We start from the raw sequence: 24,044 nt of genomic DNA on the forward strand, positions 1-24,044 counted from the left end.
CCAGGAGGCTGAGGCTGCAGTGAGCCCTGATTGTGCCGCTGCACTCCAGCCTGGGTGACAGATCAATTCGCTGCCTCAAATAAGAAAACCGCAGAGCTGGGCCTTCATTTGAGGCCATGTGGGTATCGTTTTGATTAAATCATAAAGCAGTTTTCTCTCTACAGCAGCCTACAAGGGTGAATCCCATTTCCTTTTCCTCCCAGGTGTCACCTCAAACTCAGGACTTCTCCGTGTCAGGAGTTTTTCTACCTCTCCCGAGTTATCTGATCTCAGGAACCTAGCACAGCATCACGCGAGTCTTGGCTCAGGTTGAGGGGGGAATAAAGGGAACAGGAAGCCCCTTTTGCGGGGCTTTGCAGGCTGGCGTTCAGCGCCTCTCTGCACCCGTGTGCCTGTGGCCCGTCACTCTCCAGCCCCAAGGCCTTCAGCGCATTCACCGCACAGCTCCAGGTTACAGTTTCCTCGGCCGCACAGCACAGCATGTACCTCACATTTTTAACTTCTATCAAAGAGTGGGCCCTGCTCTCATGAGTTCGGCGCTCAGTGGGAGCCAGGTCCCAAAAGTGAACTTCAGGGTCACGCGAGAAGCACTTGTACGCCCCACAAGGGCATGATTTCGGGGATTTGTCTGCTTTTTTTTTTTTCCAAGCTGCTGTGTGCTCAGTCCCTGAGACAGTCCCTGCCACCTCACAGGTGCTCAACAAATAGTTCTGGAGTTAATTAACTTAAAAGTACTGTAAAAGAACTACAGCAAATTAAATTCGTTGTGCAACGCAAAGGCACCCTACACACGGCGTGAACGCTTGGGCTCCCGGAGCGACGGCAAAGCCAGGACGCAGGCAGCTGGGAGAGGCAGAGGCGCCGGCCCCTGACCGTCAGTCAGAGGCGGGAGCAGGCGTGCCCCGCCCCCCGGGGGGCGGACCTGGAACTCGGCGGCGCGGGGGCGGGGCCTGGTTCTCCGTGCCGGGGGGCGGGGCCGGGACCGAACACACCGGGCCGGTTGGGGGCCCCGCTCGCCGGCGGGAGCCACCGGAGCCCCGGCCACGAAGGGGTGCGACCCCCTGCCGACCCCGCCCTCCCGGCTGCAGCCCGGCCAATCAGAGCAGCTCTTACTGGCGGGTGGGCTGAGCCGGCCCAGCTGCTCGGAGGCTCTGGCATGGTAACATCCCCGCGCGGGGGTGGAGGGGCTCGGGGCGGTCCCACAGCGCCCCCTGCGGCCTGGGCCGTGGCCGAGGGGGCGGGGAGGCCACTGGGGATAGCTGGGACCCCGGGGAGGACATGGGGGGCCAAGGGTGAGGGAAGAGAGCCCGGGAGGGGGGATGGGGGCGGGGACTGGGGGCGAAGGGGCGGGGGAGGCCATGATGGAGCCTGGCCGGGGGCGAAAGGGGCGAGAGTGGCGGGACGGGGTGAGGAGTGGGAAGGGGAGAGGTGGGGGTGGGTTCGCGGAGAAAGATCTGGAAAGAAGAGGGGGCGGAGATGAGGGGACCAGGGTACAGGTGGGGACCAGTTTCCCCTCCTGGGATATTTGGCGTGCGACATGCCCCTCCCCCAGCCCCAGCGCCCGTTTCCTTTGGAAGCCTGGGTGCTCCTCAGACCACTTGGGACTCCTTGCTTCACCTTCCCGCATTTGCAAGAGCTTGTCTCCTGAGGCGAAGAGGGGGCCTCTGAGGAAAGGGGCTCCCAGCCCTGGCCATCAACAAACTAACGACTCTGTGTGACCTTGGGCAAGTCACTACCTTTCTTTGGGCCTCAGATTTCCCATCAATTTTTTTAAAAAGGAAATGCATGAAAATTAAATCCCAAATCTCTTCCAGGGTCTTAACGAAGAGGTTTTTGAGGAGGAAGTTTAGGAGAATGGGTTTGGTAGGGAAGCAAAGGAAAGGATGAAGATGGAGGCGAGGCCTTGGGCTGGGGCGGGAGAAATCCCCACGGGTGCGGGGGGGATGGTAGACAGAAGGCCTGCCGGGCTGGGGCGGGCTGGGGCGGGCTAGCCATATCCTGTTGGAGGGATGGAAGAACTCTAAGGAGAGGAGGAGGTTGAAACCTAATTCCGCAATGATGGAGACCAAAAGTACCATTCGCTTCTTCAGAGGGAGAGTGATGAGATGGCAGGATCAGAAAGAAGTAACAGGGGCCGGGCGCGGTGGCTCATACCTATAATCCCGGCACTTTGGGAGGCCAAGGTGGGCGGATCACCTGAGGTTGGGAGTTTGAGACCAGCCTGACCAACATGGAGAAACCCCTTCTCTAGTAAAAATACAAAATTAGCCGGGCGTGGTGGCACATGCCTGTAATCCCAGCAACTTTGGAGGCTGAGGCGGAAGAATCGCTTGAACCCGGGAGGCAGAGGTTGCGGTGAGCTGAGATCGCGCCATTGCACTCCAGTCTGGGCAGCAAGAGCGAAGCTCTGTCTGGGGGGGGGGGTAAAAAACAACAACAGGAATACTTTCTAATAAGGCAGATCTTTGGGGAGCAAGAGGAAGAGTAGGGCTGGTCCAGGAAAGTTGGAAACTAGGATGGTCTGAAACGGAAGGGCAGATGCTGTTTGGGGCAGCTGAAGAAGGACCGCAGGTAGATCACAGGATAACCAGCTGGTCGCTCAGCCTTTTCTTTTTTGATGATGGCTGCCACTTTCTGAGAGATGTGCCTCCCAGCCTTCATCTTCCAACACATATCACTTCAGGGAGTGGGATTGAGTCAGACCAAGTGGACCTTGGGAACACCTGGCTCGCTGAGGATTTCTGGATTGTATAAGGATTGGGGTTAAAAAAGAAAAAAGGAAAATGTATCTCAATGTAAGATGTATCATCTGTGGCGCCATCATCCTTGCTGGGAGGCAGCTTTGTGAACTGGTTGAAAGCACAGGCTTTGGGGTCAGACTGCTTGGATTCCAAACCTGCCTCTCCCATTTAATGTCTTGGAACCTTGGTCAGGTTACTTAATCTCTGAACCTCATTTTCTTTATCTGTAAAATGGGAGTAATAACCTCTAAGATGGTTGCCAGGATTAAATGAGTGTTTGGCACAGTGTCTGGCTCATAATAAGTGCTCAGTAAATATTAGCTATTAGCTATTATCGTTCCCTTTTTCTGTTCTTTTCCTTTTGTCTCTCCATTCTTGTCCTTTTCTCCTTTTGTTCTTCTGAGTGCTCAGTTCTGAGATGCCCTTTAGATGTGAAGTCTCAGAAATGTTGATTGCATCTTTGGTGGTGGGGAAGGGGTGGCCCCTCACTGGCCCCGGTGAACATATGATCAGATGATCAAGTGTCTCTTCATCATCTCTCAGCCCACAAATGTGTTTTTGTTCCAGGGAAGACACGGGATCTGCTTCTCTTTCAGCAACCATTTCTATATCCTTCCCTGTCACTAGTTATTTCTTCATATTCTCACCCAGAAATAAAATAAGACCCAAAGTTTTATGGCACCGCAGCAGGTAGGAGAGGAACGGGGTGTTGCAGGAAAGTAGGGACGCAACACTGGAATCTCAGGAAAGGAAGGCCTTTGGAAGTTCCATAGTAGTTTATGTTTATTCCATTGTTCTGTCCTCTGGGGAACTGTCCAGAATAGGCCAGTGTCTGAATCCTGGCCAGAGGTCTTCATCCCAAGTTGAAGATGACTGTATACCGTTAGCTTTATTAGGTTTTCCCATGCCAACATTTCATTCCAGTTTCTTTTTTCCAAGCCACAAAGACCTCTGTCAAGCTACCTCTCTCTGTCACAGCCTATAGTCAGATAATTTATACAGATGTACATACACGTGTACTCGCTGTTTTCAAAATGCATTTTAGGATACTCCAGTATGCAAAAATCTAATAAGGTTAGAGATGAGACTGCATTTGATCACAGCACTTTGTGTGCAGGGCCTGACTAAACACTTGGGGGAGGTATAAAAGGAGAAAACTCAATCCCTGAATGTAGGGAAATCCCCACATGAGTGGGAGACAAGCAGTCCCACATGAAACACCCAGCAAACATTCACAGAGTAGCATGTCACTCTGCAAAGTAGTGCATCATTTATCCTGAAGGGACACAGGTAGGAGTGTGTGTATGTGTGTGGGATAGTCATAAGGGTAACCTGGAGGAGGTGAATATTGGATCATCTTGAACAAAGCATGAAACTGTAGAATAAAAGAAATGTGTTTCACCTGAGGGTAATCTAACAATTCTGTGCAAAAAGAGGAGGAGGGAAGCCATTGAGTCAGGATGAGTAAAGGAGAGTGTGGGGTGGCCTTCGTTGCAAGGCTTTGACTGTTAGATGAAAGATTTTGTAGGGTAGGCAATTGGGAACCCTGTAAGTTATCAATAACATGTTGAGTCGTTGGTGATTTAACCACTTAGGTTGCAGGGGATATACTAGATTGCAAACAGACCTGCTTCATGTGGTAGGAGTTTTTTTTGTTTTGTTTTTTTTATTTTTGAGACGGAGTCTCGCTCTGTCGCCTAGGCTGGAGTGCAGTGGCCGGACCTCAGCTCACTGCAAGCTCCGCCTCCCGGGCTCATGCCATTCTCCTGCCTCAGCCTCCCGAGTAGCTGGGACTACAGGCGCCCGCCACCTCGCCCAGCTAGTTTTTTGTATTTTTTAGTAGAGACGGGGTTTCACCGGGTTAGCCAGGATGGTCTCGATCTTCTGACCTTGTGATCCACCCGTCTCGGCCTCCCAAAGAGCTGGGATTACAGGCTTGAGCCACCGCGCCCGGCCAGGAGTTTTGCTTTTAAGGGAGTAGGGCCAGAGGGCAGATTGAATCCATTCCTGGTTCTGTCCCTAACCAGCAGTGGCTCCTTGGACAGATTATTCCCTGAAAAAGGGGGATACCTGGGGTGACTGCCAGGGTCTCCTCCAGTTCTGACATTCTATGTTCCCTGAATAACTACTAGACCTAACTTACCAGTGGCCCCCTACTGTTTTGTAGGACTTGCCAAGACCATTTAGTCATTAAATTAACAAATATTTATTAGCACCTACTTAGAGGGTGGTAAGGAAAACACAGTGGGAACTGGATATGAGGTGAGCAAAAACAGATGAAGTCCCTGCCCTTCAGTGTTTTCAGTCTAGTAGGGGCCACGGATATTATATTTCAATAATTCTGAGACTCATATTTGAACATTTGTCAAGTCAGGATGCATCTTTAAATTGACAGGATATTATAATTTGATTGGCAGCATTTGTTTTTTATTCATGCCAAATAGAATAATAATATAATCCGGATTGTACAAATAACTATAAAATCTTAGTGGATACTTGCTGAAGGAGAAGGTATATGGTGTTGTACAAGTATATAAAAGAGGGCTCTGACTAGTTCAGGGAGTTGGGAAAAGCTTTCATGAAGAAATGATTGGTAGATGTGAAGTGTATGTAGGCAAGGTGTGTGGAGTCGGCAGGGCCAACCCGGTTTTCTCAGGCAAAGGTGGATGCCTGAGGTGGGAGAGCTGAGAGAAGGTGAGTAGGGCTGGAGCTGAGACCCAGGAGCTCAGCATGGGGGAGGCTGGCAATGTAGCTGGGTAGCAGACCCCCTCATAGCCTCACTGGGCAGGGGGTTTACTAGTTACCCTAAGAGCAGTGGGAAGCCATCGAAGAGTTTTAAGCAGGGGGCTAACAGTCGGAGGTGCACTTTGAAGAGCTTGTTATGGCTGCCGATTGGAGTGGATGTGGGGAAAACAGTTGGGAGGCCACTGCAATTAGATGAAAAAAGATGGTGGCTTGGACAAGATGGGGGTGGAAAAGGAAATGGAGAGAAATGGATAGATTCAAGAAATCTTGAGGAGGTAAAGTTAACAAGACTTGGTGATTTATTGGCAAGGAAGAAGGAGTTGTAGAGAGTGAGTCATGGGTTTCCATTTGGACAACTGATTGGTGCAGTGCCAGTCTCTGAGATAGGCTTCCTTGGAGCCTGGTAGGACCCAAAGATGTTAGAGAGGCTCCTGAGGCAGCTTGAGATAGGAAAGTGTGACACAGAAAATTGTATTTCCACCACTATTGATTAGTTTCTGACTTCCCATGCTGAGGAAAGCGTCAGGGGCAAGAGCAGGTCTGAATACAGAACTAAAGCAGTTGAGCACTTAGAAAAGGTGAGTCACATTGGAGTAGTTTAGCTCATACCCTTTTCTTCTTAGGACAAGGTGAAGGATAGTTTTTTTTGTTGTTGTTTTGTTTTTTTGAAAGAGTCTCACTCTGTCACCCAGGCTGGAGTGCAGTGGTGCAATCTCAGCTCAGTGCAACCTCCGCCTCCCGGGTTCAAGCAATTCTCGTGCCTCAGCCTCCCCAGTAGCTGAGACTACAGGCATGTGCGACCACACCTGGCTAATTTTTGTATTTTTAGTAGAGGTTTCACCATGTTGGCCAAGCTGGTCTCGAACTCCTGACCTCAGGTGATCCGCCTGCTTGGGCTCCCAAACTGTTGGTATTACAGGTGTGAGCCACCACACCAGGCCAGGAACAGATTTTTTTTTTTTTTTTTTTTTTTGAGACAAAACCTCGCTCTGTCGTCCAGGCTGGAGTTGGAGTGCAGTGGCACGATCTCGGCTCACTGCAAGCTCTGCCTCCCGGGTTCACGCCATTCTCCCACCTCTCCTGAGTAGCTGGGGCTACAGGCGCCTGCCACCATGCCTGGCTAATTTTGTTTTGGTATTTTTAGTAGAGATGGGGTTTCACCATGTTAGCCAGGATGGCCTCGATCTCCTGACCTCGTCATCTGCCCGCCTTTGCCTCCCAAAGTGCTGGGATTACAGGCATGAGCCTCTGCATCTGGCCAGGAACAGATATTTTAAAGGCAGACATGAGAGGACATTTTTAAATGCTGAGCATTCTCAGCATAGGGGAAATTGGCAGCAGTGAGGTACCTTCTGTTTAGCCAGATACCACCTTTCCCTGGAATTCCTCCCTATCACCCACTAACTTTCAGGCAAAGAGGCAGAAGGGCTGGGCCCTTTAGCTCCATCTCCAAGCCTCGGTTCATTTACATGAGTTTGTTTGTTTGTTTGTTTTTGAATAGGCAGTACAGTCATATGGCTGCGTATTCAAAAGATACAAAAGCCATACAGGGAAAAGTCTCCCCTTTACCTCTGTCCCTTTCTACCATTTCTTGTGTGTCATCTTTTGTCTCTGATTTTTTACAAATGATAAAAGTTTGCTACACCTTGCTTTTTTTCCCACTTGTTAATATATCTTAGAGATCATATTGAGACAATAAGCTGCTTCATTCTTGTTTATAATTGTTTAGTATTGTATTTTATGTATGTGTATAATTTCATAGCCCTTTACTGGTGGCTATTCATGTTGATTCCAATCTTTTGTTTTTACAAATAATACTGAAATGAAAACCTTAAACATACAGCATTTTGGCCATGTAGGGCTATGCCTATAAAATGAATTTTTAGAATTAGAAGGTTCTATATAGAGGTTTGTTCCATTTGTTCTTCATTCATTCAATATTTGCTGAATACCTATTATGTGCCAGATGCTGGTAGGTACCAGGAATCCAGCTTCCAACAAGTCAGATATGATCCCTGTCTTCATGGAATGTTATTACACTCTTGTTGGGGAAAACATATCCAGGCAAACATAATAATTACAAAATTATATACATAAGGAAACTAAAAAGGGGATCAGATAGAGAAATAGGAAGGAGCTATGTTAAACAGAGTCAGGAAGTCGTCTTAAAATAAGTGATACTTAAGCTGAGAACTAAAGAATGGGATGCGGACAGCCATTCGGGGTAGGACAGGGCAACCTAAGCTGTTCAAAGCCTACATCCACAGGGAAATAATTCAGGATTTGTAGAGGAGGGGATGGACACCAAAAAGGGGATAGAGGTAAAGTCAAAGAGATGAAGTTGGCAATTCGATGTGGAAGATGTCAAAGAAAGTAGGTGGCTAAGGATGAGGTCAATTAGGGCAGGAAACTGGTCATGAAGAGATGAGAATTAGGGAGACAAGCATTTAAAAGAATAGCGACTATTTGTGTTGAGAGAGCTTTGGAATGAATCTCTGTAAATGGGCTAATTAAGGTAGGGAAACCAGAAAAGAGGTGACTCCCTCCCTAGATACTTTGGGAATAGAAGAGACCTCTAAGTTATTTGAGAGAGGCACAGCCTTGCCGACAGGCAGGAGAATGGATTAGAATCCTTGGGTAGAGCCAGTCTTTGCCTGTAGTGAAGCCTCCTTCATCTTTTCTGTTGCTTTGGCAAAATGGAAACTTTCAAAATAAAGATGACATTCAAGGGACTCAGCCAGCTGGCTCTGAGCTGGCACGAGAGAGCAGACCTACCAAGGGCTCAGGGCTTGGGGTGGGCAGGAAATCGGACTTGAAGACCCTCCTGAACTTTGTGCTCCTTTTTCATCCTCACCACTTCTGCTTCCCTTCTGCAAAAAGCCCATCTCTGTGCCCATCCTGGGTCCTATGACTTTTCTCTCCCTCAACAGTCGGTTCCCGATTCTGGTCCCCGGCCCCCAGCAGCGCCTGCCCCCTTCCCACCGGGGCCCCCCATGATGCCACCACCCTTCGTAAGTTTTATGTCTTTCCCTGGGCTTGGCTTTTCCAGCCTGCACCCCCAGCTCCCCAGCCCCTAGCCACTGCTGCATCACCAGCACAGTTTTCCTGTAATGCCCCTTTTGCTGCCCTTGGAAGAGGGATGGTTTTACTTGGGCATTGGGGTGGGGAGAGCTGTTGTGAAGCTCTCAGTACATAACATTGACAATTCCCCCTTTGTCTTTTTGACCTTAGGACACACTGGGGCTGGAGGTAGGAGAAGTGGAAGGGAAAAGACCCCATTAATGTGAGGGCAGGGTGGGACTATCTATCTCTTTCACTACTCCTTATCTGTGCTCTTTAAATATGCCACAGAATTCGGGCTGGAATGGCATTGGTGGTCATGAGTTGGAGAGAAAGGGATGGGAGGCAGGGGACTGGGGTACTTGGGTACCTGGATACCTGCCTTCTGCCCCTTCATCTGAGAGGCCTCTTTGGGGGAGAATTGCTGAAGAGGTGGAGCCTTCCAGTCTCAGTCTGGTGCTGTTAAACTTCCCTTATTATTCCTTTCCTTTCCCATTATAATTAAGAAGCTGTGCGCTTGCCTGTTAGACCCCAGTTATCAGTCTTTCTCAGTGGTGAGGAGGGAGGCAGTTTCATGCCTTGTGCTTCTCAAACTAAAGCCTTGGAATTGCCTCAGAGGAGGGTGGAGGGTCAGGGAGGGAGGCGGTGGATATTTCCTGACAGGTCCTCTCTTCCTCTGACAAGGCGATGTCTTCCCTGCTCAGTGTCTGTTCCTTTCCTCATTTCCAGATGCCCCCTCCAGGGATCCCCCCACCCTTTCCTCCGATGGGGCTACCCCCCATGAGTCAGAGACCACCAGCTATCCCCCCCATGCCACCTGGCATCCTGCCCCCAATGCTTCCACCAATGGGGGCGCCACCACCACTCACACAGGTAATTGTTTCTCCTCCCCTGGGGCCTCAGAAAACCCTGTCACTTTAGCTGGGGGTGGAGATAAGAGTGGGCATATGGGCCTCAGAAACTGGGGAAGGGAGGGACTTTGGGGCAGATCCATGTGGACTTGTCTGCTGAATGACTGAGACAACTCTCAGGCAAGGTGAGAGGCCAGAAGCTGGGGACTGCCTGAGGAAGTGCCCAAGTGAGGGTCATGGCTCCAGTGAGATCTCTCAGGACCCTTTGAGGTACCCTGTCCCTCCTGTTCCAGCCCTTACCTTGGTGGTTGGTTTCTGTCTTCTTTGTATCCTTAGATACCAGGAATGGTACCTCCGATGATGCCAGGAATGCTGATGCCAGCGGTGCCTGTCACCGCAGCGGTAAGCGCTAGGGGCCAGCAGGTAGCAGGCTCTGCCCTGCAGTCCTGTGAGTCTGACTTGGAATACAGGGCTACAACCTCCATTCTTTCCCTCTTCTCATCGCATCCACCCAGGTCCCCAGCAGCACTCCCCACACTCAAATCCTCCTCGCCAGCCATGTATTCAGCTCTTCTAGTTTCCCACTCATCCCCAAAGGCATATACATTCTCTTGTTACTCCCATGCCTTGTCCAGCTCCCTTAAGGAGCACACTTATTTTCACAGAGCCACACACTGTGGACACATGAATACAGTTCTTCACATCCTCTTTGTCCCCAGAAGAGTCAGTAGCACCTGGGGATCTTGCTGTGCCTTCTTATGCTATTGCTCAGTGTAGCAGAGTCTGGGTAGGATATAGAATTTGGCATCCACTGTGAAGGAATGTGCCTTGGGAGTTGTCTCAACCAAATACTCTCACTTGAGGAGAACGAAGAATGGAGCTGCTATGTGATTCTCCCCTGGGATCCCAGAGCCACGGCCCTAAAGGGTGGGGGAAGCCTGTTAGGGAGCAGACATCTCTAGGAGCAGGACACATGGATTCTGGCCTGGCCTGCTTCTCTATCCCCCATGGCCTGGGTCCTGGGGGCCACTGGGCTTGGCCCCAACCCTTCCCCCTCCTCTTTCTTCGGCAGACGGCTCCGGGTGCGGACACCGCCAGCTGTGAGTCTTCTGGGGGCCTGCTCCCCCCAGGCTCGGAGGTTGGGGGGCATAGGGGAGAGGGGACCGTGGACTGGAGCCCACCCTGGATCATGCCTGTTGGGATGCCAGGGAGCCTGGGATATTGATGGGACCAGGGGAATATTTACTGGGGATGGAATACGGGAGGCATAGGTGGGGATAAGATGGAGGTTGGAGCAAGGACTTAGTATGTATCCTGTGGCTTTTTTTTTTTCTAGCTGCTGTGGCTGGGACAGGCCCTCCGGTGAGTTCTTCCAGCTCAGGGGTCTCTGGGTAGAAAGCCTGAGAGTCGGGGACTGATGGTTACGTCTTTGGGGTGAGGAGAGGCTTTGGAAAAGGGGCCTTGACTACCATTCTGTGCCCCCCCCCACCCAGAGGGCCCTATGGAGTGAGCATGTGGCCCCAGATGGGCGCATCTACTACTACAATGCTGACGACAAGCAGTCCGTGTGGGAGAAGCCCAGCGTGCTCAAGTCCAAGGCAGAGGTCCTGAGCTGGGCTTTCTGGCCCTTCCTTTCAGCTGCCCTGACCCTTCTAAGTCTTTGGCCTTCCCTTAGTCTCTAACCATACTCATGATGGTTCCTCTGATCCCAAGGTCCAAGGTCCCTGACCACTCCCCACCCTCCCTGGAAATATCTCCATAGGATCTCAAGAAGTCCACCTTCCCCAGTTTGAGCCAGGCCAGGTGGTAGCTAAAGGTTCCTGTGTCCTCTACTCACTGGGTCTCCTTAGCTCCCCTGACTGGCTGGAGAGAATGGCCAGCCCACTGATGGCTCCTATCCCATCCTCTTGCAGCTGCTCCTGTCGCAATGTCCCTGGAAAGAGTACAAGTCAGACACAGGCAAACCTTACTACTATAACAACCAGAGTAAAGAGTCTCGCTGGACCCGGCCCAAGGATCTGGATGACCTAGAGGGTGAGACGTCCTACGAGTGGGCCGGGTCAGGAGTTCTGGAGGTTCTCTGTTGCCCCTGTGACTGACTGTGTTATCTTTTCCCATCGCAGTTCTAGTCAAACAAGAGGCTGCAGGGTGAGTGACTTGCCCAACTATCCATTTATAGTTGGGGCACCTGGAGTGTGGGAATAGACTCTCCTGCTATGATTTCTACACTGTGGGAGGAAGAGCCAGTTTTGTCTCCTTGTGGAGTCATCCCCTCTGGCCCCAGTCTTTCCCAGGATAGAGAGACCAGCCAGCCCCTGAACTCCTCCATTCCTGCTCTCCTCCTGGACACTGCCCTTCTGGCTCGTCTGCAGGAAACAGCAGCAGCAGCTGCCACAGACACTTCAGCCACAGCCGCCTCAGCCACAGCCTGACCCCCCACCTGCACCTCCTGGCCCCACCCCAGTGCCCACAGGCCTCCTGGAACCTGAGCCAGGTGGGAGTGAAGATTGTGATGTGTCGGAGGCCACCCAGCCCCTGGAACAGGGGTTCCTGCAGCAGCTGGAGGAGGGCCCCAGCAGGTGAGGGCTGCCCCCCATGGCATTCCCGATGTTGGCCTCAGACTCCCAGCCTGGTTCAACCCTTGTCCTCTGCTGGGCCTCTCTCTCAGGAGGGGTTTGAAGATCTGGGTGTGACCTCTGAAGGGCAGAAAAAGGCTGCCCTGAGGAACAAGGAGGAGATGATAGGTTGCCAAGAGTTCAGGGCACTGAAAGCTGTGAGGGCTGGGGGACCCTGTGGCTGAGTCCCCTGTGCCCTCCAGTTCTGGACAGCATCAGCCACAGCAGGAGGAGGAAGAATCAAAGCCAGAACCAGAGAGGTCTGGCCTCAGTTGGAGCAACCGGGAGAAGGCAAAGCAGGCATTCAAGGAACTGCTGAGGGACAAGGTGCTGGAGTGGGGCTCCCAGGGAAGGTTTGGAGGGGGCTGGAGCAGGGCAGGCCCCATGACTCCCACCTGCTTCATTCCAGGCTGTCCCCTCCAACGCCTCATGGGAACAGGCCATGAAGATGGTGGTCACCGACCCCCGTTACAGGTAGGCCTGGGCAGAGGGAGCCAGGCCCTGTTCATGAGAGCTGCTATGCTAGGGACTTTCTAAGAAACCCCAGCTCAACACTCAGCCCTGAGGGAACCAGAGTCAGGACAATGATAGATTGGGCTGGGGAGCAAGGGGAAGAAAAGCTGGAGGGCCTCCAGGAGAAGGAAAGGAAAGGTATCTGACACAACACATTCAATAAATGCTTATTGGATTGAATCAAACTGAATTGAATTAATTGGGGAATGAGGGTGCTGGATAGGGTGACTTGAGAACCCCAAAGCAAAAGGGCCCAGTATTTGCAGTGTCTTGGAGCTGCATCTCTTCCCCTCACTTCCTGTCACCCCTACTTCTCCATGAATGGTGTTCAGATCCCAGACATCTGTGCCCTTGAAGCCGCTGCAGCCTGTAGTGTCTCATGACCCTCCAGTGTGGGCTGTGCAGGGTGGTTCAGGGTGACTTCTCTATCCCCATCCCACTCCTACCCTTTATCCCAGTGCCTTGCCCAAACTGAGTGAGAAAAAGCAGGCATTCAATGCCTACAAGGCGCAGCGGGAGAAGGAGGAGAAGGAGGAGGCCCGTCTAAGGGCCAAGGAGGCCAAGCAGACCCTGCAGCATTTCCTGGAGCAGCATGAACGCATGACCTCCACCACCCGCTACCGGTCAGGGGGCCAGGCTGGACTGGGGGCTTGGGAACCCTGAGAACACAGAGGTCCAGGGTCTCTGTTCTCTGTCTACCTACTCACAGCTCATATGCTCTACAGGCGGGCAGAACAGACCTTTGGAGACCTGGAGGTCTGGGCTGTGGTTCCTGAGAGGGATCGAAAAGAGGTTTATGATGATGTCCTCTTCTTCCTGGCCAAGAAGGAGAAGGTAATGGTCGCTGGGCAGGATCCATCAGCCCATCTTATCCTGGACTTTCCTTGTCTTTGCTTTGTTATGGACCCTAGCCATTTACTTCTCCACTTCCCCAGTGTCCCAGCTTCTGACTTGGAAGCTGGCATGGGACTTGCACATCCCATTTCTGCTCTGGGCCTATAGTCCTGGGTGTAGTGAGGAGAAGTCTCTGAGAGATGGGTCTGTAACCTGTACTCCCTCCCCTTCCCTGAGACATGAAAGTCTTGAGTATGGCCTTCTTCCTAGGGTTCCCTAGCTACCTTTCCCCAGGTCCTCCTCTGCCCAGGCCTACTTGGGTAGCTCTGGCCTGCCCTGCCTCACCCTGATCCTGTGGCTCCCCAGGAACAGGCCAAGCAGCTCCGGCGCCGCAATATCCAGGCCCTAAAGAGCATTCTGGATGGGATGAGTAGTGTCAACTTCCAAACCACATGGTCCCAGGCCCAGCAGTACCTCATGGATAACCCCAGCTTTGCTCAGGACCATCAGCTGCAGAGTAAGCCTGGGCCTCCAATCCCAGCTATCCCTTTCCCTTACTGGACCTGGGACCCCAGAGTCTGCCTCACCCCACTCACCTGTACCTCCTGCCCTCCCGGACACCCTAGGAGTACTCAACACTCACCCAGTCCTTGTACTTCTCTGGACTCTGGGGATACCAGAATGTTTCAGGTCACCCCTGCCTCTGGGGTCCACTGTTGGGCTAGACATTGTGTGTCCTTGGAGGAGGAGCTCTAGGATAGGAATCTTAAGTCCTAGAGATGTCATTGATGATGGTTTTAGCTCATGTGAATATGGTCTTAAAGCATCATAGCACTACACACCTCAAGTGGTCACATGTTACAATAGACTGTTGTTGGCCTGTAGTCACTGATGATACTGAAATTCGCTTTCTAAAATTGCATCAAAGCCTGATTGATTCCCAGTTCCCTAAGATGTGAAACGTCAGATCCCAAGACAACTGGTTTCATGTTATGGCTTCTAATAACTGAATTCACAAGAGCTGAATACTTGCTCATTTATTCTTATACAATTAATGATTCCCTCTTAAGAACCACCATTCCAGTGGCTGCTCCCACAGAGCCCTCTCCAGGCCCTTCCCTCACCACCCTGGGTATCCCTAGCACCTGTAGGACAGCATCGTTGAAACATTAGGGGTGCTGGGGTCTGAGAGGGTGTCCTCCTGGTACAGTGCCCGCTGAACCTCCTGCTTGTCTTTAGATATGGACAAGGAAGATGCACTGATCTGTTTTGAGGAGCACATTCGAGCTTTGGAGAGGGAAGAGGAGGAGGAACGGGAGCGGGCCCGGCTTCGGGAGCGACGCCAACAACGCAAGAATCGGGAGGCCTTCCAGGTATCTTTGCCATCCTTTCTAGATCAGAGCTCGGCTCTGCCCTAGAGCACCTCTTCACCCATTCCCTGCCCCTTTCTGGATAGGCTGCCTGTTCTTTATGTGCCTAGCCTGTTCAAGCTCCATGAGACCTCTCTCTGCCTGCAGTCTGTTTCTGCTGTACCCCCTCAATTCTGGACTGTGCTCTTCTAGGGAGACTAGATGTATGCACCACCCAGAAACTGCCAGCAGAGAGCACCCTACAGGCACGACTTGGCAGCTAGGCCATGTTTATTTCCCCTGGTGGGGCGCCAGACAGGCAGAGTTTATTCCCCCACCTTGCGGGTGGTAGTGGGGGTGGTAGTGCTACGGGTTGCTGCAGGCAGGTTTCTGTTTCTTTGCCTCCCGGGAATGGCTTGTTCTCACTTTTTTGTTCTGTCCCTCTCTGTGTATTTACATTCTCTCCTTTTGCATTGTTCTCAGCCTTCCATCTGCATCTCTTCATCTCTGCCTCTTTCCTGCATCTCCTCAATCTTGATTGTCCCTGCCTCTTCCTCTGCCATTCCCTCTCTTCCCCCTCATTCTGTGGCTCTGCCTCCCTCCTTGTCTCACTCTCCCTATAACTGGCCTCTCCCTGCTCAGACCTTCCTGGATGAGCTGCATGAGACAGGGCAGCTGCACTCTATGTCCACCTGGATGGAGCTATATCCAGCAGTCAGCACTGATGTCCGTTTTGCCAACATGCTGGGCCAGCCGGGTAAGGCAGCCAGGCTAGGCAGCCAGGCTCCCCCTTCTCTGGCCTGGCTTCCTGCCCTGCCAGCCTCTCTGTACCCCCTACTCCCTGGTCCTGTCCTCGGCGCAGCCCCCAGGCCTTGGGAAGCTGCCGCCCGCCAGGCCCCCCTCCCTCCCTCCTTGCAGGCTCCACACCTCTGGACTTGTTCAAGTTCTATGTGGAGGAGTTGAAGGCACGATTCCATGATGAAAAGAAGATCATTAAGGACATCCTTAAGGTGAGGGAGGCTGGGGTTATGGATGGATACAGGATGGACGCAGGGCACACTCCCTGCAGAGGACTCCCTGATAAGTCCTGTTTTGCAGGAGCATTACAGCTTGGTTCAGCAGATACCTACTGTGATCCTTTACTGTGCACTAGGGATACAGTAATGAATACACAATTTCTACCCACAGGAGTTCATGGTCTAATAGGAAGATATACATGAGAACTGTTATACAAAGGGGCAAGTGTTACTACAGAGACAGGAATCTGAAGAGCTAACATTTGAACTGCACATTTAGAAATCAGTAGGTGGAAGAGGTTGGAGTGTACCCAGGGTCCTAAGAGCAAAGGCAAGGGGGTGGAAAGGGCATGCCAGGTCTGAGGAGGAAGAAGCATAGCTAATTGTAAACTGGTAGCACACAGATTGTTCTGGCCTGTACAGTGTTTTTTAAAAAATTTGGAATTTGTTGCTAACGTTTTAAAACCAGGAAACGTCACATAAAAAATCTGAATCTTTAGCTTCTCTTGTCAATATGGATTATCTAGCAGCATTGAGCTGGATATGCAAGGCATTCTGCAGACTCAAGTTGAGATGCCACTTTAGAAAGGGCAAGTCATCCTTCTCACCATTCCTTAGTGCCTTCTTGATACTGTCATAAGTGTCAGCTGCCATTTACCATCATTCATGGCCTGTTGCTTTTCTTCTACTGGAGAAGAGAAATAGTTCTCAATATTTACATCTTATCAAAAGTGGAAAAGTGAGTGAGTGATGGACTAAACTTGTGTTCCAAAAGAAAAAACAGAGAAAGCATATTTCTTTATGGAAGTGAAGATTCTAATGCATTTGAGGAGATAATACAGTACAGTGGTTAGGAGCAGGACTGGAGGCAGACTGTCTACAGTAAAAGTCTAGCTTAACTGCTTGCTAGTTGTGTGACCTTGCACAGGTCACTTGACCTTTCTGACCCTGTTTCCTCATCTAAAAAATGGTGAGTGTTCTACCAGAGTACACCTAATTACAGAGATTAAATGGTACCTGGGTTGAAAGGGATCTGGAAATAAAGCTAGAAATGTCTCACTGCACATCTATTTCTTTGAAGTATTGTTTTGCCTTACAAATTCACGTAGGTGTTGCATTTTGACACCATATTACCTCTCTATTTAATATAAATTTAATATTTTAAATTACTTACCATTAGGTAAGATATATCATACTGTCCTGAGGTATCCTCTTTCTCTGGAACCATATGCCCCAGTTTGGAAGTAGAGCCCTGCATGTAAAGTGCCTTGAATGCCAAAATAAGAAATTTGGATTTTTCTCTCGTAAGTAATAAGGAACCAGGGAATGATCAGATTAGATGGTGTATAGTAGAACCTTTCAGTCTAGAGTATGTCCTTAGGGAAGGTTGTGGTGGTAGGTAGAGCAGTTTTTGAAGCCTCAGAATACTAAAACTGATAGTGGTAATTCAAATAGTCATATTCTTCTCACTTATCCCCAGACCTCTCTCCTACTGTTGGGGCTACTTGGTACAAAAGTCCAAGAAGCACTAGCTGCTAGGAGCTGGGTTAGAGGGATGGAAGAGGGTCAGTAAGGAGAAAAGTCAGTAGGCTGTGCAGGACTCTCGGTAGGAGGTGATCCTAGCCAGGGCAGTGGGGACAGCAGAAGAAAAGAGCAGGCTATAGCACTCCAGCTGTGCTTCTGAGACACTCTGGGTTTCTGTATAGGTGCCTTGAGACAAGCAAGGGTTGGGGTTGAGTATGGGGGGATTTTGTGCTGCTTCCTGTTTTCAAGTGAAGCAGCTTGAATCTTTTTTATGCATAGAGGTTCTATATAAGATTTCTATGTTAATAAACTGTTTCTGCTATTTAAAAAAAAAAGGGGGGGGGGTGGAGAATTTAAAACCAGTGGGATAGAGTCACTAAGTAGAACTGACAGATTTTGTGAAATGGAGGGAAAAGAAGGAATCAGAGGTGTCAGGGAAGTGGATGATGGCACCACTGATAAGGATAAAACAAGAAGAGCAAGGCTGTAGAAAACAGGAATTCTATTTGGGGAATTACTCTCAAAGCAAATATCATATTTTAAAACAAAATAATCATATAAAGTAGAAATGCTTTATCCTGGGATAGCTAAATTTTATTGGACAATTAACTTTTAGCCAGAGTGGCTGATTGATAGGCCTGTAGGGGCCTATCCTGAGTCCTGTCTCTCCACACCACCTGAGAAAGCAGCTTTTTTAGACAGTTCCCTTCCTCTTTCCCCATTTGGGTTCCTGCCTATGGAGGGCAGATGAGCCGAGTCCCTCTTGCTTTCCACAGCCAGGCAGACCATAATGGTGCCTCTCATCCCATAGGATAATGCAAAGAGCCCTGGACTTAGAACACGCAGACAGATCTGGGTCAGGGAGATCCATGGAGGGTGCTCATGAGAAATATATTCTCTTGAGATCTGTTGAATTTGAAGTTCTGAAATATCCAGTCTAGGATGAGTTTGAAAATCAGGAGAGATGAAGGATGAGATTGCTAGGGAGTACAAATTGAGTAGTGAAAGAGGACTAAGTGCTATTCTCAGGAACATGCATATGCAAGAGAAGTAATAAGAGGTGAGAGAGGAGTCGACCTGGAGAGGGGAGTGTTGAAGAAGTAATTGATAGAGGCACTGAGGACCAGATGAGTGAGGAGCAAGAAGGAGGCCTTGGATTTGGCTAGCAGACACAAGCAACCTTTGGGAGATTAGTGTCATGGAGGCGGCATAGGGACCACACATGTTTTAGAGTCAGATAACTCCTGGTTGCTTATTGGCTCTGAGTTCTCCGTAAGTTCCATGTCTCTGAGCCTGTTTGCTCACCTGTAAATCGGATAATTCATAGGTAAGGTTGTGAGAATTAAATAACATTTGTAAAGTATCTAATAGGTTCTCAATAAATGTTTATTCCTTTTCCTTTCTGCTGCATTTCAAGAGGTTTTGAAACAAAGGAAAACAGCAGAGGTAGTTAGCTTGATGAAGGGGACAGCATGGTGGAAAGGATGTTCCAGGTTAGGTGAGGTGTCTCCTTGATGGAAGGAGCCAGTGACGAGGGTGACTTGGAGCTGAGAATGAATGCTGTGTTGATAAGGACTGGGGCAGGGTTGAGGAAGTACCCTTGGAAAGAAGCAATGCAAGGAACACACCTCTGCCATCAGCAGAAAGGCCAGGGGAGGTGAGAGCTATGTGGAGGGAGAGGAAGGGAATCTGGCCTGTGCTTAACTGACGTGAGAGCCAGACTTTGAACTTACAGTGGCTTCCTTTACCACTCATGTCATCTTGGGCCAACTGAGATCACTTTTCTAAGCCTCTGCTTCACTGGAATGTTGTGAGGCCTAAATGAGAAGCACAGAGCCTGGTCCGTGGAGATATTTTTAGTATTGGTGGGGAGCTGCACACCTGGTGGCCTCCATTTCTCCCATGGACTAAGTTACCTGGGTTGGTGTGGTGCTTGAAAGCACAGACTTTGGGGAGAGAGAGACCCAGGGTAGGGTTCTTGCCTAGCCATACATCAGCTGTGAGACCTCGGGCAAGTGCTTGGTTTCTCCTTCTGTGTAAAATTAGGATACTAGGACCTATTCTTAAATGTAGAACCAAGAGGATTAAATGAGATAATGTGTGAAACACTCATCGTGGTACCTGGTACATAGTAAGCACTCAATAAATAGAGCCAAAGGGTAGGGGTCAGCAAATGTTGATTGAGAATGCATGGAAGCTCCACTGAGCAGCAGGAGGGCCCAGCTGGGGCCAGAGCTTTAAGCCAAAGGAACAAAAGTTAATTTTGAGAAACTCATGCATTAATCAGCAGTTGGGAGACATCTCCCAACCCCTTCAGCTCCGTGTGACATCCAAACCAAGGCTAGGCATGGGGGCTTAATTGTCAAGTGATGAGGACTTGGATAACTTGGTTTCTAATGCATATCACAGTCCTGTGGATCTCTTCTGGAGGCAAGGGCCTTCTTGACCATCTGTAGTGTGACCACTCTGCCTGCCAGCTTTGGCCTCAAGGCACGTGGTACCCCTGCTTCATGTACTGCTGTGCCCACAGGACCGGGGCTTCTGTGTGGAGGTGAACACGGCCTTTGAGGACTTCGCCCACGTCATAAGCTTTGACAAGAGGGCTGCCGCACTGGACGCAGGCAACATCAAGCTGACCTTCAATAGTGTGAGGGGCTGGGCAGGGCATGGGGCTCAGTTCTGTAATTCATCCCAGTGCCTTGTTCCACTCCTTCTCACTCACTGTCCGACTATATTCCCAATTCAGGGGATGGTGGTAGAAGCCCAGACCCTAACTTTCCACCTCCTAAGGTATGCCTGAGTGGGACCCGGCATCCACCCTCCTGGGTGACCCTGTTCCATGTCCCTTCTTTTCTCAGCTGCTGGAGAAAGCAGAGGCACGGGAGAGGGAGCGGGAGAAGGAGGAGGCACGCAGGATGCGGCGCAGGGAAGCTGCCTTTCGAAGCATGCTGAGGCAGGCTGTGCCTGCTCTGGAGCTAGGCACTGCCTGGGAAGAGGTCAGGAGCGTAGCCTGGCCCCAAACACCCCTCAAGCCTGAGGGCAGCGGTGCTTCACCACTGAGGGCCCACCCCAGTCACGTCACAGCCCTGGGCCAGCTCCAGTTCCCTTCCTTTCTCTGCCCCAGCCCTGCCCTGTGCTCATGGCGGTGTCCAGGCCAGGCTGAGTGGGGCCTAGTCTGATCAGCAGTGCTCTCCTCGTTCAAGGTCCGTGAGCGTTTTGTGTGTGACTCAGCCTTTGAGCAGATTACCCTGGAGTCGGAGCGGATCCGGCTCTTCCGGGAGTTCCTACAGGTGCTGGAGGTGAGGCAGGCTTGTCCTCTGGGATCTGCCCCAGGCCCTTGAACTCCCTAGACCAGTTCAACAGAGACCTCAGTGGCCTCCCTCTTACCCTTAGGGTACTCCTGGCCAGCTAAGGAAGGGGAAGCCTGAAGGATCCCTGGGATAAGCAGAAGGCTCTAGCCTGAGAAAGGGAGGCAAAGCCAGATTTTAGGAGGTAGAGTCCTTCCTGGGGCTAAGTCTGGTGCCGTCCTCACCCTTCTTCCTCTGCCTCTAGCAGACTGAATGCCAGCACCTCCACACCAAAGGCCGAAAGCATGGCAGGAAAGGCAAGAAGCACCATCGCAAGCGTTCCCACTCACCCTCAGTGAGTAAGCGGGTAGAAGGGACGTGGGGGAAGCTGGGTTGTTTTGGGGAAATAAACACTATTGGTTTCCCCTTACATTATCTCCATTGGAGGGAAATTTGAGGATTCCTTTGGCCCTGGATCCTCCTCCTCTCTCGAATTCCCAGATGAGGGCTTCTGGAGGGCAGATAACCTCTGTACTGATACGTATCTGCTGATCTGCCCAGGGCTCTGAGTCAGAAGAAGAGGAGCTGCCCCCACCATCTCTCCGGCCCCCCAAGCGGAGGCGGCGGAATCCCTCAGAGTCAGGCTCTGAGCCCTCTTCCTCACTTGATTCAGTTGAAAGTGGGGGTGCTGCCCTTGGAGGACGGGGCTCCCCTTCCTCCCATCTTCTTGGAGCAGGTAAGCAGTTGCTATGAGCCTAGAAGCTGGAGAACTGTTGTCCCAGACTGAGAGGATGCCCTCCGCAAGCCCCAGCTCCTTTGAGGGTAGACTGGATTGGGAGGGCTGCACCTGTGGGAGTAGAAAGAACTTCCTCTACCTGTCCAGGCAAGAAGCTGGAGAAGGAAAACCGGACTTGGAATTCCTCAGAGCATGAGGTTCCTGCCTGTGAAGAATGAACACGGGCTAGAACAAAGAAAAAGAAGAGCCTTCCTTTCTCCTGTTGGGACTTAGTAGGGATTTTTCTATCTCCAGATCATGGCCTTCGGAAAGCCAAGAAACCAAAAAAGAAAACTAAGAAGAGAAGACACAAGTCGGTGAGTGAAGGAACTTCTACCTAAGCCCCTGCTATTTTGTGAGCTCTGTTCTACCTGACTCCCAGACTATCCACAGGAACTGAGGAGGTGGGCTCTGGACTCTTACAGAACAGTCCTGAGAGTGAGACAGACCCTGAGGAGAAAGCTGGCAAGGAGAGTGATGAGAAAGAACAAGAACAGGACAAGGACAGGGAGCTCCGGCAGGCAGAGCTCCCTAACCGTTCCCCAGGCTTTGGAATCAAGAAGGAGAAGGTGAGGGGCAGGGGCCCTAGGCCAGTCAGCACGCTGGTCAAGCCTCCACGGCCCTCAGTGCCGGCTAAGGGTGAGCTGTGCCTTTGCTCCAACAGACAGGCTGGGACACGTCAGAAAGTGAGCTGAGTGAGGGTGAGCTGGAGAGGCGGCGGCGGACACTCCTACAGCAGCTGGACGATCACCAGTGACCCGATGAGCTGTTCTCTGCCTCGGGTCTGTGTGAGGCCGTGGCTCCTGGGCCACCCTCACCATCTGCCTCAGACTTCTTCCTTAGTCTGGTCTGTGTCCACTTTTTCTAAAGTAACCCCACCCCCAGCACACCATTGTTGGCACCTCTCAAGGTTGCTGTTGGTGTTCAAGGTTCCCCTACTCCCTGGACTAGTGCAGTCCTTGCCCTCAGCCCCAGACCAGAGATGGGTGGTATGTGCCATGTGGGGTGGGTGATGCCAATAGATAAAAGTGTGAGAGAAGGGGTCTCCAGGGAAGAGTGACAGGCTGATGGACACAGCCTGGGTGGCAGAGGGCAGGGTCGTCACCCTCTAGCATCAGTGCCTGCTCCTGCCTGCCCTGGTCCTGAGGCTCCACCACTTCTTCCTCCACCCAGGACCTAATGTACGTGTGTTTTGTTTTTGTTTTTTAAATAACAATATTTATAACATGGCCAGTGACTCTTTTCCATGTGCTACTGGGGCAGGCTGGGGACTGGACACATGCCCAGCAGAGGGCACTAGTGTCTCACGGCAGGCCTGCTTCCCTTTGTGTGGCTAGAGCCCACCCAGCCAGTTCTCCTTTCCCCAGAGTTCTGATCTCATCTCCGAAAAAGATGCAGTGCCCCAAAGATTTCTTTTCTGTCCCCATGGCCCAGGTCGGGCTAAGTGGACACCCTAAACCCTTAAGCTCAGAAACAGGAGACAAAGTCAGGCCTGGTGCATCAAGCCTTTGTTGAGAGAGGGAGAGTCTGAGGTTTATGTACAAGAGGAAAAGGAGGTGGTACATGTACAAAAAAGTGGGCCCCCACATTCCCTTCCAGGGGCAGAGGAGAAACAGGAAGGTGAGCAAATAGTCAGCCAAGACCACCATGCTCCTTGTCCCCTGCCAAAAAACAAACAAACAAAAAAACGTAGCTGAGGAAAGAAGGTGAAGAGTTGGCCCACCCTTTCTCCAGCCATCTGCAGAGAGGGGTCGGTGCAGAGAAAACCTCTGCTTTTCTGCCCACCTTGACAAGGGCAGTGTGAGCCTAGAATGAAATGGGCAGAGAAATAAGGGCAGTGAGTCTGACATCTTTCCTCTTACCCTTATCACTAGGGCACAGCTGGCACGGCCCATGCTTCAGAGGGCCTTGCTCCTGGTAAGAGATGAACTGAGACTGGCAGGGTCCCAGGGCTCCCTAAGCCTAGATACGTCTAGACCAGAGCTGACCATGGGCCTGCAAAAAGGAAGGGAAAAAAAAAGAAAGGACAGTTGCTCTCTCCTCTCATCCCTCTGGGCTCTAGTGGGAGAAAGATCTACATGCCCTGTTTAGGCTAAAGCTGGAAATGGTTTTTCCCAGCCTTGAGCTGACCCTTGGTGACCCTTCAGGAAACGAAGTCAAAGACCTTGGGGGCAAAGTGCAGTACTGGAGGCACCAGGGACCTACGGACCTAGTGCCCATAGTGGCACAAGTAGAAAGATCCAGCCTTAAGAGCTGGGGTGGATATAGTTGAGAGCAACACAGCCCTCTCCTGGGCCCTTGGCCAATTCCAGGTCCACTGGTTGGACTTGTAGGACTCTGAGGGCTGAAGTGCTTCTGCCTCCAAGAGGGTCTCAGTGGGGGCCTGGAGCCCGAGGGGGACCACTGGGTGGCGCAGCACTCCTGGCTTGGTGGCGAACAACCATAGGCTGGCAGTGGAGGCCTGTAGGGGAAGACAGAGACCTGTGAACAGGATGGTAGGCTGAGCCAGGATAGTGTCCTCAAGAGCAGCCCCACAGGTAGGGCCAGGGAGGAGCCAGCGGTGAGGCAGATAAACAGGAGGCTTAGAGGCTTGAGGGGTACCCAGCTGGGGAGATTGCTGGACTTTGCATTTCAGTGGATCAGGTTGGGGGTGACTAGAGGCCACTGGGCAGTGGACAGAGACAAGGTAGATGCATTCAGAAAGAGCCAGAAGGAAAAGACCCCAGGCTGACTG

The 24,044-nt window shown here is 51.2% G+C and overlaps 2 protein-coding genes across 13 annotated transcripts in view; one reads left to right on the forward strand and one right to left on the reverse strand.

Annotated features, from left to right (window-relative positions):
- The first annotated feature begins 984 nt into the window (after window positions 1-984).
- Window positions 985-22,541, forward strand: PRPF40B (pre-mRNA processing factor 40 homolog B). 4 transcript variants are annotated; one of them, XM_021922310.1, is made up of 26 exons: window positions 985-1,159; window positions 8,417-8,497; window positions 9,276-9,419; window positions 9,734-9,799; window positions 10,470-10,497; window positions 10,734-10,759; window positions 10,891-11,001; window positions 11,311-11,431; window positions 11,521-11,545; window positions 11,770-11,976; window positions 12,216-12,339; window positions 12,422-12,486; window positions 12,984-13,148; window positions 13,251-13,359; window positions 13,726-13,876; window positions 14,599-14,732; window positions 15,351-15,465; window positions 15,627-15,718; window positions 19,779-19,895; window positions 20,107-20,244; window positions 20,452-20,547; window positions 20,804-20,890; window positions 21,097-21,271; window positions 21,566-21,627; window positions 21,736-21,879; window positions 21,975-22,541. In XM_021922310.1, exons 1-26 carry the CDS (start codon window positions 1,157-1,159, stop codon window positions 22,065-22,067), a joined length of 2,679 nt encoding a protein of 892 aa, XP_021778002.1. In that variant the 5' UTR covers window positions 985-1,156; the 3' UTR covers window positions 22,068-22,541. The 4 variants fall into 4 exon arrangements, with proteins under 4 accessions (XP_021778002.1, XP_009178956.2, XP_021778004.1 ...); XM_009180692.3 differs by having other exon boundaries at window positions 20,801-20,890; window positions 21,975-22,540; XM_021922312.2 differs by lacking the exon at window positions 10,891-11,001 and having other exon boundaries at window positions 20,801-20,890; window positions 21,975-22,539.
- The window catches only part of FMNL3 (formin like 3), a 65,736-nt gene continuing 60,308 nt past the window's right edge, over window positions 18,617-24,044 (reverse strand). For 5 of the 9 annotated variants that reach the window (XM_021922309.2, XM_021922306.2, XM_031650455.1 and 2 more), the window contains one exon: window positions 22,804-23,771. Coding sequence is in view for 2 of the 9 variants with exons in the window: in XM_003906336.5 (XP_003906385.2) it covers window positions 23,683-23,771 (89 nt within the window). In the remaining 7 variants the exon portion in view is untranslated. Of the gene's footprint in view, window positions 23,772-24,044 lie in introns of all 9 variants that reach the window. The other 4 variants (XM_003906335.5, XM_003906336.5, XM_003906337.5 and 1 more) reach the window with 2 other exon arrangements.

This window comes from Papio anubis, chromosome 9 (assembly GCF_008728515.1).
Source record: "Papio anubis isolate 15944 chromosome 9, Panubis1.0, whole genome shotgun sequence".
Lineage (NCBI taxonomy): Eukaryota > Metazoa > Chordata > Mammalia > Primates > Cercopithecidae > Papio > Papio anubis.